The sequence below is a fragment of the Salvelinus fontinalis genome, unplaced genomic scaffold, assembly GCF_029448725.1.
Source record: "Salvelinus fontinalis isolate EN_2023a unplaced genomic scaffold, ASM2944872v1 scaffold_0384, whole genome shotgun sequence".
Lineage (NCBI taxonomy): Eukaryota > Metazoa > Chordata > Actinopteri > Salmoniformes > Salmonidae > Salvelinus > Salvelinus fontinalis.
In genome coordinates, this window is record NW_026600593.1 from 1 (window position 1) to 18,242 (window position 18,242).

At 49.8% G+C, this 18,242-nt stretch overlaps 1 protein-coding gene across 2 annotated transcripts in view; it reads right to left on the reverse strand.

The window, feature by feature from the left end:
• Positions 1-7,604: 7,604 nt before the first annotated feature.
• Positions 7,605-18,242, reverse strand: part of LOC129845850 (CCR4-NOT transcription complex subunit 4-like) — a 58,576-nt gene continuing 47,938 nt past the window's right edge. The window contains exons 11-12 of one of the 2 annotated variants that reach the window (XM_055913775.1): positions 17,495-18,109; positions 7,605-8,116 (exon numbers count right to left, since the gene is read on the reverse strand). In XM_055913775.1, coding sequence (XP_055769750.1) covers positions 7,785-8,116; positions 17,495-18,109 — 947 coding nt within the window. In that variant the 3' untranslated portion in view covers positions 7,605-7,784. Of the gene's footprint in view, positions 8,120-17,494; positions 18,110-18,242 lie in introns of both variants that reach the window. The other variant, XM_055913774.1, reaches the window with a different exon arrangement.

Below are 18,242 nucleotides of genomic sequence, written 5' to 3' on the forward strand. Positions count from 1 at the left end.
CCTATATAGAACACTACTATAGACCAGGGCTCTATATAGAACACTACTATAGACCAGGGCTCTATATAGAACACTACTATAGACCAGGGCCCTATATAGAACACTACTATAGACCAGGGCTCTATATAGAACACTACTATAGACCAGGGCCCTATATAGAACACTACTATAGACCAGGGCTCTATATAGAACACTACTATAGACCAGGGCCCTATATAGAACACTACTATAGACCAGGGCTCAGAGGGAATAGGGTGCCATTTATACCACGTTAACCGTTTCTTATCGGATTGATGCTGTCTTCTGCCCGCTGGTGATTGAATGTTATCTTAGAGGAAGAAAATTGATTGGATGGGACCCTAGATGGAGTGCATTGATTGGTCGATGTCCAATTGGCAATAACCCTGTTTTACTGCCATTGATTCAGCATTGTTTCCAGGTTGTTATGGACTACAGGGGTGAAGAGAACAGCCCTATTGGACAATCTAATTCCCATAGTATTTTACTGAGACCATTGGGTTAACACTAGAGCAGACCAGACATTATGGTAGTTTAGGGAGAGCTTCAGTCAGGACCCACTATCCTCACAGTCAAAAGATACAGTTCTCTGATAATGTCTGTGCTTTTATGCACTTCAGGAACAGACATTATCAGGAGAAACACACCATGCAAGGCAGGAAGTCCAGCTGGATGTATAGCCTTAGGAGAAACACACCATGCAAGGCAGGAAGTCCAGCTGGATGTATAGCATCAGGAGAAACACACCATGCAAGGCAGGAAGTCCAGCTGGATGTATAGCATCAGGAGAAACACACCATGCAAGGCAGGAAGTCCAGCTGGATGTATAGCATCAGGAGAAACACACCATGCAAGGCAGGAAGTCCAGCTGGATGTATAGCATCTGGAGAAACACACCTTGCAAGGTAGGAAATCCAGCAGGATGTATAGCATCAGGAGAAACACACCTTGCAAGGCAGGAAGTCCAGCTGGATGTATAGCATCAGGAGAAACACACCTTGCAAGGCAGGAAATCCAGCAGGATGTATAGCATAAGGAGAAACACACCATGCAAGGCAGGAAGTCCAGCTGGATGTATAGCATCAGGAGAAACACACCATGCAAGGCAGGAAGTCCAGCTGGATGTATAGCATCAGGAGAAACACACCATGCAAGGCAGGAAGTCCAGCTGGATGTATAGCATCAGGAGAAACACACCATGAAAGGCAGGAAGTCCAGCTGGATGTATAGCATCAGGAGAAACACACCATGCAAGGCAGGTAGTCCAGCTGGATGTATAGCATAAGGAGAAACACACCATGCAAGGCAGGAAGTCCAGCTGGATGTATAGCATCAGGAGAAACACACCATGCAAGGCAGGAAGTCCAGCTGGATGTATAGCATCAGGAGAAACACACCATGCAAGGCAGGAAGTACAGCTGGATGTATAGCATCAGGAGAAACACACCATGCAAGGCAGGCAGGAAGTCCAGCTGGATGTACAGCATCAGGAGAAACACACCATGCAAGGCAGGAAGTCCAGCTGGATGTATAGCATCAGGAGAAACACACAATGCAAGGCAGGAAGTCCAGCTGGATGTATAGCATCAGGAGAAACACACCATGCAAGGCAGGCAGGAAGTCCAGCTGGATGTATAGCATCAGGAGAAACACACCATGCAAGGCAGGAAGTCCAGCTGGATGTATAGCATCAGGAGAAACACACCTTGCAAGGCAGGAAATCCAGCAGGATGTATAGCATCAGGAGAAACACACCATGAAAGGCAGGAAGTCCAGCTGGATGTATAGCATCAGGAGAAACACACCATGCAAGGCAGGAAGTCCAGCTGGATGTATAGCATAAGGAGAAACACACCATGCAAGGCAGGAAGTCCAGCTGGATGTATAGCATCAGGAGAAACACACCATGCAAGGCAGGAAGTCCAGCTGGATGTATAGCATCAGGAGAAACACACCATGCAAGGCAGGAAGTCCAGCTGGATGTATAGCATCAGGAGAAACACACCATGCAAGGCAGGAAGTCCAGCTGGATGTATAGCCTTAAGAGAAACACACCATGCAAGGCAGGAAGTCCAGCTGGATGTATAGCATCAGGAGAAACACACCATGCAAGGCAGGAAGTCCAGCTGGATGTATAGCATCAGGAGAAACACACCATGCAAGGCAGGAAGTCCAGCTGGATGTATAGCATCAGGAGAAACACACCATGAAAGGCAGGAAGTCCAGCTGGATGTATAGCATCAGGAGAAACACACCATGCAAGGCAGGAAGTCCAGCTGGATGTATAGCATAAGGAGAAACACACCATGCAAGGCAGGAAGTCCAGCTGGATGTATAGCATCAGGAGAAACACACCATGCAAGGCAGGAAGTCCAGCTGGATGTATAGCATCAGGAGAAACACACCATGCAAGGCAGGAAGTCCAGCTGGATGTATAGCCTTAGGAGAAACACACCATGCAAGGCAGGAAGTCCAGCTGGATGTATAGCATCAGGAGAAACACACCATGCAAGGCAGGAAGTCCACCTGGATGTATAGCATCAGGAGAAACACACCATGCAAGGCAGGAAGTCCAGCTGGATGTATAGCATAAGGAGAAACACACCATGCAAGGCAGGAAGTCCAGCTGGATGTATAGCATCAGGAGAAACACACCATGCAAGGCAGGAAGTACAGCTGGATGTATAGCATCAGGAGAAACACACCATGCAAGGCAGGCAGGAAGTCCAGCTGGATGTACAGCATCAGGAGAAACACACCATGCAAGGCAGGAAGTCCAGCTGGATGTATAGCATCAGGAGAAACACACAATGCAAGGCAGGAAGTCCAGCTGGATGTATAGCATCAGGAGAAACACACAATGCAAGGCAGGAAGTCCAGCTGGATGTATAGCATCAGGAGAAACACACCATGCAAGGCAGGCAGGAAGTCCAGCTGGATGTATAGCATCAGGAGAAACACACCATGCAAGGCAGGAAGTCCAGCTGGATGTATAGCATCAGGAGAAACACACCATGCAAGGCAGGCAGGAAGTCCAGCTGGATGTATAGCATAAGGAGAAACACACCATGCAAGGCAGGAAGTCCAGCTGGATGTATAGCATCAGGAGAAACACACCATGCAAGGCAGGCAGGAAGTCCAGCTGGATGTATAGCATCAGGAGAAACACACCATGCAAGGCAGGAAGTCCAGCTGGATGTATAGCATCAGGAGAAACACACCATGCAAGGCAGGAAGTCCAGCTGGATGTATAGCATAACGTAATGCCATAAGGAAATTATATTTTCTTTATGGCATTTGTGTTCTATGTTTTGTACTGACTCTGCACTCTAAACAGAAATAACATCAGATGTAAAATGGTATATTTCCATTCCATACACAGCCTCTCCTAATAACAGATACAAATTAACAATAGACCTACATATTCTGACAGAGCAATATGCTGGGATTACGTGTGCTGAATACATTTAATCTCAGATTACATGTAGACTTGTGGTTGTTTCTGACAAATCTAAATCCTGGGCCTACATCTGCCAAGCAAGCCCTGGCTTGACTATCTCTGCCCTGCCCAAAACACGACATACAGTGCATTCGGGAAGTATTCAGACCCCTTGACTTTTTCCCCATTTTGTTACGTTACAGCCTTATTCTAAAATGGATTAAATTCATGTTTTTCTCTCATCAATCTGCACACAATACCCCATAATGACATTACAACACCTCATAATGACATCACAATACCCCATAATGACATCACAATACCCCATAATGACATCACAATACCCCATAATGACAAAGCGAACAGGATTGTTCAGATTTTTTTGCAAATTAATAAAAATAAAATACCTTATTTACATAAGTATTCAGACCCTTTGCTATGAGACTTGAAATTGAGTTCAGGTGCATCCTGTTTCCATTGATCATCCTTCAGATGTTGCTACAACTTGATTGGAGTCCACCTGCGGTAAATTCTATTGACCGTCCAAACTGAGCAATCAGGGGGAGAAGGGCCTTGGTCAGGGAGGTGACCAAGAACCCGATGGTCACTCTGACAGAGCTCCAGAGTTCCTCTGTGGAGATAGGAGAACCTTCCAGAAGGACAACCATCTCTGCAGCACTCCATCAATCAGACCTTTATGGTAGAGTGGCCCGACGGAAGCAATTCCTCAGTAAAAGGCACATGACAGCCTGCTTGGAGTTTGCCAAAAGGCACCTAAAGAGTCTCAGACCATGAGAAATAAGATTCTCTGGTCTGATGAAACCAAGATTGACCTCTTTGACCTGAATGCCAAGCTTCACGTCTGGAGGAAACCTTGCACCATCCCTACGGTGAAGCACGGTGGTGGCAGTATCATGCTGTGGGGATGTTTTTCAGCGGGCAGGGACTGGGAGACTAGTCAGGATGGAGGCAAAGATGAACGTAGCAAAGTGCACAGCTTGACCTCAGCTAACACACTAATAAAATATGTGTTCAGGACAGGTGCCACACAGGAGACAAAGACAGAGTTTAATGTTAGTCCTGCCTGCCGGTTAGTCTTTCCCACCAACATTAACACGGTACCACATTACACGTGCAATATGACGCTCAATCTGATCCTGCACTGTGTTAGTGGTAAAACTCCAACTGACAATTAGTGAGCCACTTCCACCAACAGCAAACAACACAAGTATTTAAGAAGTAAAGGAATGCAAATGTCCCTCCAACCAATTAGCAAAGAGTTGACATCCATCCAACAAGTCAAACCACAGACACACCAAACCACAGACACACCACACCAAGACACACCACACCACAGACACACCACACCAAGACACACCACACCAAGTCCCACCAAGACACACCAAGTCCCACCAAGACACACCACACTAAGACACACCACACCACACCATAGACACACCACACCAAGACACCACACCAAGACACACCACACCAAGACACACCACACCAAGACACACCACAACAAGACACACCACACCATAGACACACCACACCAAGACCCACCAAGACACACCACACCAAGTCCCACCAAGACACACCACACCAAGACACACCACACCATAAACACACCATAGACACACCACACCAAGACACACCAAGACACACCACACCAAGTCCCACCAAGACACACCACACCAAGTCCCACCAAGACACACCACACCAAGACACACCACACCATAAACACACCATAGACACACCACACCAAGACACACCAAGACACACCACACCAAGTCCCACCAAGACACACCAAGACACACCACACCAAGTCCCACCAAGACACACTATAGACACACCACACCATAGACACACCACACCATAGACACACCACACCATAGACACACCACACCAAGTCCCACCAAGACACACCAGACACACCACACCAAGACACACCACACCATAGACACACCACACCAAGACACACCATAGACACACCACACCAAGACACACCACACCAAGACACACCACACCAAGACACACCACACCAAGACACACCACACCAAGTCCCATCAAGACACACCACACCAAGACACACCACACCAAGACACACCTACACTTGAGCGACGTTAGTGGTTAGTTTCTAGTGGCTACAGATCAGGCTACAGGCCTATTGGTTTCTAACTAGTGCCTGGCTACAGATCAGGCTACAGGCCTATTGGTTTCTAACTAGTGCCTGGCTACAGATCAAACTACAGGCCTATTGGTTTCTAACTAGTGCCTGGCTACAGGCTCCAGATCATGCTACAGGCCTTTTGGTTTCTAACTAGTGCCTGGCTACAGGCTCCAGATCAGGCTACAGGCCTATTGGTTTCTAACTAGTGCCTGGCTACAGATCAAACTACAGGCCTATTGGTTTCTAACTAGTGCCTGGCTACAGGCTCCAGATCAGGCTACAGGCCTATTGGTTTCTAACTAGTGCCTGGCTACAGGCTCCAGATCAGGCTACATGCCTATTGGTTTCTAACTAGTGCCTGGCTACAGTTAATGCTACGGGCCTATTGGTTTCTAACTAGTGCCTGGCTACAGATCATGCTACAGGACTATTGGTTTCTATCTAGTGCCTGGCTACAGATCAGGCTACAGGCCTATTGGTTTCTAACTAGTGCCTGGCTACAGATCATACTACAGGCCTATTGGTTTCTAACTAGTGCCTGGCTACAGACCTATTGGTTTCTAACTAGTGCCTGGCTAGAGATCATGCTACAGGCCTATTGGTTTCTATCTAGTGCCTGGCTACAGATCATACTACAGGCCTATTGGTTTCTAACTAGTGCCTGGCTACAGACCTATTGGTTTCTAACTAGTGCCTGGCTAGAGATCATGCTACAGGCCTATTGGTTTCTATCTAGTGCCTGGCTACAGATCAGGCTACAGGCCTATTGGTTTCTAACTAGTGTCTGGCTACAGATCAGGCTACAGACCTATTGGTTTCTAACTAGTGCCTGGCTACAGATCATGCTACAGGCCTATTGGTTTCTATCTAGTGCCTGGCTACAGATCATGCTACAGGACTATTGGTTTCTATCTAGTGCCTGGCTACAGATCAGGCTACAGGCCTATTGGTTTCTAACTAGTGCCTGGCTACAGATCAGGCTACAGGCCTATTGGTTTCTAACTAGTGTCTGGCTACAGATCAGGCTACAGGACTATTGGTTTCTAACTAGTGTCTGGCTACAGATCAGGCTACAGGCCTATTGGTTTCTAACTAGTGTCTGGCTACAGATCAGGCTACAGGCCTATTGGTTTCTAACTAGTGTCTGGCTACAGATCAGGCTACAGGCCTATTGGTTTCTAACTAGTGCCTGGCTACAGATCAGGCTACAGGCCTATTGGTTTCTAACTAGTGTCTGGCTACAGATCATGCTACAGGCCTATTGGTTTCTAACTAGTGCCTGGCTACAGATCATGCTACAGGCCTATTGGTTTCTAACTAGTGCCTGGCTACAGATCATGCTACAGGCCTATTGGTTTCTAACTAGTGCCTGGCTACAGATCATGCTACAGGCCTATTGGTTTCTAACTAGTGCCTGGCTACAGATCAGGCTACAGGCCTATTGGTTTCTAACTAGTGCCTGGCTACAGATCATGCTACAGGACTATTGGTTTCTAACTAGTGCCTGGCTACAGATCATGCTACAGGACTATTGGATTCTAACTAGTGCCTGGCTACAGATCAGGCTACAGGCCTATTGGTTTCTAACTAGTGCCTGGCTACAGATCATGCTACAGGACTATTGGTTTCTATCTAGTGCCTGGCTACAGATCAGGCTACAGGCCTATTGGTTTCTAACTAGTGTCTGGCTACAGATCAGGCTACAGACCTATTGGTTTCTAACTAGTGCCTGGCTACAGATCATGCTACAGGCCTATTGGTTTCTATCTAGTGCCTGGCTACAGATCATGCTACAGGCCTATTGGTTTCTAACTAGTGCCTGGCTACAGATCAGGCTACAGGACTATTGGTTTCTAACTAGCGCCTGGCTACAGATCATGCTACAGGCCTATTGGTTTCTAACTAGTGCCTGGCTACAGGCTCCAGATCAGGCTACAGGACTATTGGTTTCTAACTCGTGCCTGGCTACAGATCAGGCTACAGGCCTATTGGTTTCTAACTAGTGCCTGGCTACAGATCATGCTACAGGACTATTGGTTTCTAACTAGTGCCTGGCTCCAGATCAGGCTACAGGCCTATTGGTTTCTAACTAGTGCCTGGCTACAGATCATGCTACAGGACTATTGGTTTCTAACTAGTGCCTGGCTACAGATCAGGCTACAGGCTCCAGTTACCTGTGACGATGTCTGGATCCATCCAGCTGGTGGTGCCCGTCCCATAGCTCCCGTCCCAGCTAAGGCTATGTGACATGTCCCCCGGACCACCAGACCGCAGTCCCGAAACTGACCTGGCCCCCGGCCCGAAGCCCAGCGGTGCCCCCATGTGGTGAACACTGGACGAAGAAGAGGAGGCGGAGGTAGAGGAGGAGTTGGGCGGCAGCCCCTCAAAGTTGATGTTGATGTTTGGCAGTAGGGCTCTAAGGGCGTCTTGGTTCTCTTTAATGTTTCTACGCTGTTCTAGTGAACCTCTGACAACACCAATGCTGCTTTCTGCTGCACACAAAGCACACACACACACACACACACACACACACACACACACACACACACACACACACACACACACACACACACACACACACACACACACACACACACACACACACACACACACACACACACACACACACACACACACACACACACACACACACACACACACACAACACAGAGATACAACCAGCTCAGACCACAGCGGGCAGGAGAGTCAACGATGACGCGTCTCAAAACTCTATTCAATTCAACACGCGCTCCTTGGACCCCAGGAAGAGTAGCTGCTGCTTTTGCAACAGCTAATGGGGATCCTAATAAAACACCCAACAAATATATTAATACATTGACACTCTAAGCAAGACAATCTGATCAAAATCCTAATATTTTTTGAATGGCCGCCAAATGGCAACACACCACACACTTCCTATTTAGCATTTAGGCTACTAAGTTATTTACCAAAATGTGAATCCAACGAAATTACTCTACTTATCAAAAAGACAAACACACTAAGAAATCTCCTCCATATCTATACAGCACAACATTACACAGAGAGAGGAGAGAGACAGAAGGAGAGACAACGAGAGAAAGAGAGAGAGAGAGAGAGAGAGAGAGGAAGGAGGAGACAGGGGTGAGGAAGGAGGAGAGAGGAGACAGGGGTGAGGAGACAGGGGGGTGAGGAGGGAGGAGATGGGGTGAGGAGAGAGGAGACAGGAGACAGGGGTGAGGAGACAGGGGGGTGAGGAGGGAGGAGATGGGGTGAGGAGGGAGGAGACAGGAAACAGGGGTGAGGAGACAGGAGACTGAGGTGAGGAGGGAGGAGACAGGGGTGAGGAGGGAGGAGACGGGGGTGAGGAGGGAAGAGACGTTGTTGTACATATTTCACAAAAAGATCATGAGGCTTTATCCAGAGGCCATCTCAGGGAACCAGAGAGCCAGACAGGCCATCTCAGGGAACCAGAGAGCCAGACAGGCCATCTCAGGGAACCAGAGAGCCAGACAGGCCATCTCAGGGAACCAGAGAGCCAGACAGGCCATCTCAGGGAACCAGAGAGCCAGACAGGCCATCTCAGGGAACCAGAGAGCCAGACAGGCCATCTCAGGGAACCAGAGAGCCAGACAGGCCATCTCAGGGAACCAGAGAGCCAGACAGGCCATCTCAGGGAACCAGAGAGCCAGACAGGCCATCTCAGGGAACCAGAGAGCCAGACAGGCCATCTCAGGGAACCAGAGAGCCAGACAGGCCATCTCAGGGAACCAGAGAGCCAGACAGGCCATCAGACAGGCCATCTCAGGGAACCAGAGAGCCAGACAGACCATCTCAGGGAACCAGAGAGCCAGACAGGCCATCTCAGGGAACCAGAGAGCCAGACAGGCCATCAGACAGGCCATCTCAGGGAACCAGAGAGCCAGACAGACCATCTCAGGGAACCAGAGAGCCAGACAGGCCATCTCAGGGAACCAGAGAGCCAGACAGGCCATCAGACAGGCCATCTCAGGGAACCAGAGAGCCAGACAGGCCATCTCAGGGAACCAGAGAGCCAGACAGGCCATCTCAGGGAACCAGAGAGCCAGACAGGCCATCTCAGGGAACCAGAGAGCCAGACAGGCCATCTCAGGGAACCAGAGAGCCAGACAGGCCATCTCAGGGAACCAGAGAGCCAGACAGGCCATCTCAGGGAACCAGAGAGCCAGACAGGCCATCTCAGGGAACCAGAGAGCCAGACAGGCCATCTCAGGGAACCAGAGAGCCAGACAGGCCATCTCAGGGAACCAGAGAGCCAGACAGGCCATCTCAGGGAACCAGAGAGCCAGACAGGCCATCTCAGGGAACCAGAGAGCCAGACAGGCCATCTCAGGGAACCAGAGAGCCAGACAGGCCATCTCAGGGAACCAGAGAGCCAGACAGGCCATCTCAGGGAACCAGAGAGCCAGACAGGCCATCTCAGGGAACCAGAGAGCCAGACAGGCCATCTCAGGGAACCAGAGAGCCAGACAGGCCATCTCAGGGAACCAGAGAGCCAGACAGGCCATCTCAGGGAACCAGAGAGCCAGACAGGCCATCTCAGGGAACCAGAGAGCCAGACAGACCATCTCAGGGAACCAGAGAGCCAGACAGGCCATCTCAGGGAACCAGAGAGCCAGACAGGCCATCAGACAGGCCATCTCAGGGAACCAGAGAGCCAGACAGGCCATCTCAGGGAACCAGAGAGCCAGACAGGCCATCAGACAGGCCATCTCAGGGAACCAGAGAGCCAGACAGGCCATCAGACAGGCCATCAGACAGGCCATCAGGCAGGCCATCAGACAGGCCATCTCAGGGAACCAGAGAGCCAGACAGGCCATCAGACAGGCCATCAGACAGGCCATCTCAGGGAACCAGAGAGCCAGACAGGCCATCAGACAGGCCATCTCAGGGAACCAGAGAGCCAGACAGGCCATCAGACAGGCCATCAGACAGGCCATCAGACAGGCCATCAGACAGGCCATCAGACAGGCCATCAGACAGGTCATCAGACAGGCCATCAGACAGGCCATCTCAGGGAACCAGAGAGCCAGACAGGCCATCAGACGGGCCATCAGACAGGCCATCTCAGGGAACCAGAGAGCCAGACAGGCCATCAGACGGGCCATCAGACAGGCCATCTCAGGGAACCAGAGAGCCAGACAGGCCATCAGACAGGCCATCAGACAGGCCATCAGACAGGCCATCAGACAGGCCATCTCAGGGAACCAGAGAGCCAGACAGGCCATCTCAGGGAACCAGAGAGCCAGACAGGCCATCAGACAGGCCATCAGACAGGCCATCAGACAGGCCATCAGACAGGCCATCAGACAGGCCATCAGACAGGCCATCAGACAGGCCATCAGACAGGCCATCAGACAGGCCATCTCAGGGAACCAGAGAGCCAGACAGGCCATCTCAGGGAACCAGAGAGCCAGACAGGCCATCAGACAGGCCATCAGACAGGCCATCAGACAGGCCATCAGACAGGCCATCTCAGGGAACCAGAGAGCCAGACAGGCCATCTCAGGGAACCAGAGAAACAGACAGGCCATCAGACAGGCCATCAGACAGGCCATCAGACAGGCCATCAGACAGGCCATCTCGGGGAGCACCTCAGAGTGGAGCGAGGCAGACATCATCCTGGAGAAGGACGACCAAGAAGGTGTAATTGAACTCTCTGTCTGCAGCAACCACAACACAGAGGAGAGAGAACTGCCCCTTATAAACATTCATCTAACTGAATTATAATGCTGTTGTAAGATGGGCTAGGGGATTTGGGGAGCTGGGAGGGAGGGTAGTAATGTCTGCCAAAAAGCTCAGTGGCTCGCTGTGAACTATGACTTGATAGTCAGAGCACACGCAACATAAAACACTGCACACTAACTACCACAACAATGAGAGGCTGTCAGTCCAAAAGCACCTGCTTTCAAAATGGAGACTGTTGGAGGGATGGAGGAAGGGCATTACTGTTAGAGGGATGGAGGATGGGCTGTACAGATGGAGAATGGGCTGGACAGATGGAGAATGGGCTGGACAGATGGAGAATGGGCTGTACAGATGGAGAATGGGGTGTACAGATGGAGAATGGGCTGGACAGATGGAGAATGGGCTGGACAGATGGAGAATGGGCTGTACAGATGGAGGATGGGCTGTACAGATGGAGAATGGGCAGTACAGATGGAGAATGGGGTGTACAGATGGAGGGATGGAGGATGGGCTGTACAGATGGAGAATGGGCAGTACAGATGGAGGATGGGCTGTACAGATGGAGAATGGGCTGTACAGATGGAGGATGGGCTGTACAGATGGAGGATGGGCTGGACAGATGGAGAATGGGCTGTACAGATGGAGAATGGGCTGTACAGATGGAGAATGGGCTGTACAGATGGAGAATGGGCTGTACAGATGGAGGATGGGCTGTACAGATGGAGGATGGGCTGTACAGATGGAGGATGGGCTGTACAGATGGAGGATGGGCTGTACAGATGGAGAATGGGCTGTACAGATGGAGGATGGGCTGTACAGATGGAGGATGGGCTGTACAGATGGAGGATGGGCAGTACAGATGGAGAATGGGCAGTACAGATGGAGAATGGGCTGTACAGATGGAGAATGGGCTGTACAGATGGAGAATGGGCTGTACAGATGGAGAATGGGCTGTACAGATGGAGGGGATGGAGGATGGGCTGTACAGATGGAGGGATGGAGGATGGGCTGTACAGATGGAGGGATGGAGGATGGGCTGTACAGATGGAGGGATGGAGGATGGGCTGTACAGATGGAGGGATGGAGGATGGGCTGTACAGATGGAGGGGATGGAGGATGGGCTGTACAGATGGAGGGGATGGAGGATGGGCTGTACAGATGGAGGGGATGGAGGATGGGCTGTACAGATGGAGGGATGGAGGATGGGCTGTACAGATGGAGGGATGGAGGATGGGCTGTACAGATGGAGGGATGGAGGATGGGCTGTACAGATGGAGGGATGGAGGATGGGCTGTACAGATGGAGGGATGGAGGATGGGCTGTACAGATGGAGGGATGGAGGATGGGCTGTACAGATGGAGGGGATGGAGGATGGGCTGTACAGATGGAGGGGATGGAGGATGGGCTGTACAGATGGAGGGGATGGAGGATGGGCTGTACAGATGGAGGGATGGAGGATGGGCTGTACAGATGGAGGGATGGAGGATGGGCTGTACAGATGGAGGGATGGAGGATGGGCTGTACAGATGGAGGGATGGAGGATGGGCTGTACAGATGGAGGGGATGGAGGATGGGCTGTACAGATGGAGGGATGGAGGATGGGCTGTACAGATGGAGGGGATGGAGGATGGGCTGTACAGATGGAGGGATGGAGGATGGGCTGTACAGATGGAGGGATGGAGGATGGGCTGTACAGATGGAGGGATGGAGGATGGGCTGTACAGATGGAGGGGATGGAGGATGGGCTGTACAGATGGAGGGGATGGAGGATGGGCTGTACAGATGGAGGGATGGAGGATGGGCTGTACAGATGGAGGGATGGAGGATGGGCTGTACAGATGGAGGGGATGGAGGATGGGCTGTACAGATGGAGGGATGGAGGATGGGCTGTACAGATGGAGGGATGGAGGATGGGCTGTACAGATGGAGGGGATGGAGGATGGGCTGTACAGATGGAGGGATGGAGGATGGGCTGTACAGATGGAGGGGATGGAGGATGGGCTGTACAGATGGAGGGATGGAGGATGGGCTGTACAGATGGAGGGATGGAGGATGGGCTGTACAGATGGAGGGATGGAGGATGGGCTGTACAGATGGAGGGATGGAGGATGGGCTGTACAGATGGAGGGATGGAGGATGGGCTGTACAGATGGAGGGATGGAGGATGGGCTGTACAGATGGAGGGATGGAGGATGGGCTGTACAGATGGAGGGATGGAGGATGGGCTGTACAGATGGAGGGATGGAGGATGGGCTGTACAGATGGAGGGATGGAGGATGGGCTGTACAGATGGAGGGGATGGAGGATGGGCTGTACAGATGGAGGGATGGAGGATGGGCTGTACAGATGGAGGGATGGAGGATGGGCTGTACAGATGGAGGGGATGGAGGATGGGCTGTACAGATGGAGGGATGGAGGATGGGCTGTACAGATGGAGGGATGGAGGATGGGCTGTACAGATGGAGGATGGGCTATACAGATGGAGGATGGGCTGTACAGATGGAGGGGATGGAGGATGGGCTGTACAGATGGAGGGGATGGAGGATGGGCTGTACAGATGGAGGGGATGGAGGATGGGCTGTACAGATGGAGGGATGGAGGATGGGCTGTACAGATGGAGGGATGGAGGATGGGCTGTACAGATGGAGGGATGGAGGATGGGCTGTACAGATGGAGGGATGAAGGATGGGCTGTACAGATGGTGGGTACAAAACATGGCCAATGACAGTTGATCATCATCATCGACCCCAAACGACCTGGTCAGAAGTTGTTCTACACTATATAGGGAACAAGTGCTATTTGAGACGCAGCCCTAGGCTCAGTCCAGGGGGGGGGGGCGGGGGTTGAGAGAGAAACTGGCCAATGACAGTTGATCATGTTTTCTGGGCAGCCATCCAGAGAGCAGAGGTGTGTCAGCAACAGCCAAATAAAAAGCTGGTGGACGAATGAGGAGCGAGAGGGGAGGTGCTCTGTTTGTTTCTGTTCTTCACACAGGAAGAGGTTGTTCAGGTCAGAGACCACATGGTCTGATTCCTCTCCTGGTCAGATCTGACTAGTCTTGTTCTTCACACAGGAAGAGGTTGTTCAGGTCAGACACCACATGGTCTGATTCCTCTCCTGGTCAGACAGATCTGACTAGTCCTGGGAGGATTTAGTTGTCTGTCAGTCAGAGAGAAAGCTGGATTGTAGTAAAATGGTTTGCAGACAACGTAGCAGCTCAACTACCTAACCATATGCATTTAGATTCTTTGATCAATTTACTATATATTATTATTATTATAATTATACATTATTTCAAAGCTAGGTAGCCAAACAGTGATGCATAATCTGTACATTTGACCCTGGCATTAACATCCTATGACATCTTCTATACTGTTGTGCTGACTGGGTCAGTCTGTTCTGATGGTCATTCCAGCCACTACACCAATACTAGGGTAATCAAGTGCTGCCACCCAGTGGTTCTCTCTCTCATATATTACCTATTACTTACCCACAATGCAATGCAATTCAATGACCTCATGGGATTGTTTGTGGACAAAAAAAACAATTAAATAAAAAGAGCTGCAGGGCTGGGCTTTTCCCCAGTCGTAGCTGCCACTGGCAAAGTCCATATATCCATTATAAACACGGCTAGTTTGGATCCTGGATCCTTATTGACTAAGTATATAGCACTACATGTATCTATACTACTGTATATTTCATACATTATCCCCAAGTCCTTCTCTGACTATATTCTATATATTATCCCCAAGTCCTTCTCACTGACTATATTATATACATTATCACCAAGTCCTTCTGACTATATTTCATACATTATCCCCAAGTCCTTCCCACTGACTATATTTCATACATTATCCCCAGGTCCTTCTCACTGACTATTTAAATACATTATCCCCAAGTCCTTCTCACTTACTATTTAAATACATTATCCCCAAGTCCTTCTCACTGACTATATTATATATATTATCCCCAAGTCCTTCTCACTGACTATATTTCATACATTATCCCCAAGTCCTTCTCACTGACTATATTTCATACATTATCCCCAAGTCCTTCCCACTGACTATATTTCATACATTATCCCCAAGTCCTTCTCACTGACTTATATTCTATATATTATCCCCAAGTCCTTCTCACTGACTATATTTCATACATTATCCCCAAGTCCTTCTCACTGACTTATATTCTATACATTATCCCCAAGTCCTTCTCACTGACTATATTTCATACATTATCCCCAAGTCCTTCTCACTGACTATATTTCATACATTATCCCCAAGTCCTTCCCACTGACTATATTTCATACATTATCCCCAAGTCCTTCTCACTGAGTCTGTACTGGGGGTCTGGACTGTATCATGTTATCTCTGTACTGGGAGTCTGGACTGTATCATGTTATCTCTGTACTGGGAGTCTGGACTGTATCATGTTATCTCTGTACTGGGAGTCTGGACTGTATCATGTTATCTCTCCACTGAGTCTGTACTGGGAGTCTGGACTGTATCATGTTATCTCTCCACTGAGTCTGTACTGGGAGTCTGGACTGTATCATGTTATCTCTCCACTGAGTCTGTACTGGGAGTCTGGACTGTATCATGTTATCTCTCCACTGAGTCTGTACTGGGAGTCTGGACTGTATCATGTTATCTCTCCACTGAGTCTGTACTGGGAGTCTGGACTGTATCATGTTATCTCTCCACTGAGTCTGTACTGGGAGTCTGGACTGTATCATGTTATCTCTCCACTGAGTCTGTACTGGGAGTCTGGACTGTATCATGTTATCTCTCCACAGAGTCTGTACTGGGAGTCTGGACTGTATCATGTTATCTCTCCACTGAGTCTGTACTGGGAGTCTGGACTGTATCATGTTATCTCTCCACTGAGTCTGTACTGGGAGTCTGGACTGTATCATGTTATCTCTCCACTGAGTCTGTACTGGGAGTCTGGACTGTATCATGTTATCTCTCCACTGAGTCTGTACTGGGAGTCTGGACTGTATCATGTTATCTCTCCACTGAGTCTGTACTGGGAGTCTGGACTGTATCATGTTATCTCTCCACAGAGTCTGTACTGGGAGTCTGGACTGTATCATGTTATCTCTCCACTGAGTCTGTACTGGGAGTCTGGACTGTATCATGTTATCTCTGTACTGGGAGTCTGGACTGTATCATGTTATCTCTCCACTGAGTCTGTACTGGGAGTCTGGACTGTATCATGTTATGGGAGATGGGAGAACCTTCCAGACGCACAACCATCTGCAGCACTCCACCAATCAGGTCTTTACGGTAGAGTGGCCAGACGCCAGCCACTCTTCAATAAAAAGGCACATGACAGCCCGCTTGGAGTTTCCCCAAAATGCACCTAAAGAGTCTCAGACCATGAGAAACAAGATTCTCTGGTCTGATGACACCAAGATTGACCTCTTTGGCCTGAATGCCAAAGGAAACCTGGCACCATCCCTATGGTGAAGCATGGTGGTGGCAGCATCATGCTGTGGGGATGTTTTTCAGCGGTAGGGACTGAGAGACTAGTCAGGAATGAGGCAAAGATGAACAGAGCAAAGTACAGTGAGATCCTTGATGAAAACCTGCTCCAGAGCGCTCAGGACCTCAGATTGGGGCGAAGGTTCACCTTCCAACAGGACAACGATTCTAAGCACACAGCCAAGACAACACAGGAGTGGCTTTGGGACAAGTCTCTGAATGTCCTTGAGTGTCCCAGCCAGAGCCTAGACTTGAACCCGATCGAACATCTCTGGAGAGACCTGAAAATAGCTGTGCAGCAACGCTCCCCATCCAACCTGACAGAGCTTGAGAGGATCTGCAGAGAAGGATGGGAGAAACTCCCAAATACAGGTGTACCAAGCTTGTAGCGTCATACCCAAGAAGACTCAAGGCTGTAATCGTTGCCAAAGGTGCTTCAACAAAGTACTGAGTAAAGAGTCTGAATACTTATGTAAATGTGATATTTCAGTTTTTTTTTTTTTAAGAAATTAGCAAACATTTCTAAAAACCAGTTTTTGCTTTGTCATTATGGGGTATTGTTTGTAGATTGTTTGTAGATTCATTTCAGAATAAGGCTGTAACGTAACAAAATGTGTAAATAGGGAAAGGGGTCCGAATCCTTTCCCAAGACACTGTATACATTATTATGGTATGTATTACCTGTCATGGCGATGCCTCCCAGCCCTGTACTGTGGTGACGCATACTGGGCAGCATCAGATCCAGGAAGCTGCTGTGTTGTGACGCCGGGCGGTTTCCGCCGAAGTGCGTGGTGAAGTTATTGCGCGTCGGAGCCGAGCCTACAGCCGCGGAGGACGTCATCCAGAGGGGACGGCCGGTCTGTGATGAAGACGATGATGATGATGATGATGATGATGGAGGCAGAGGCTGTCCGGGGAAGCTGAAGGAGTTATAGACATCCCGTTGTTGAGGGTGTTGGTGCATCTGGGAGTAGCAGTGATTACTAGACAGACCAGAGTTCAGCCCAGAGAAGAAGTGGTTACGGGGTATCAGCTCTCCAGGGGGACCAGCGCCAGCTTTGGTGGGTACAGAAGAGAGGAGTGAGTGGTGGTGGTGGAAGGGGAAGGGACCTGGGGAGATGGAGAGGGACGGGAGGCTGTCCTGAACGCTGAGCTCCTTCTCTATCAGGTCCTCCAGGGCTTTACGGGTGATGTCGAAGGGATCAAATCCCAGGTCGTCTTCTGACGTCTGTTGTTTGGATGAGCCGAAGCCGAACGCTGCCTGCCAGTCTGTTGAGGACGATACTGGGATGGTATCTGGAGGAGGAGACAGGGACCAAAGATATTAGTCATGTCAAATTTAACAGAAAAAGATTTTAAAACGCCTAGAATTAATACACAAACAAACAAGGCCGCCCCGTCGCCGCCGGGCTAGGCCGCCCCGTCGCCG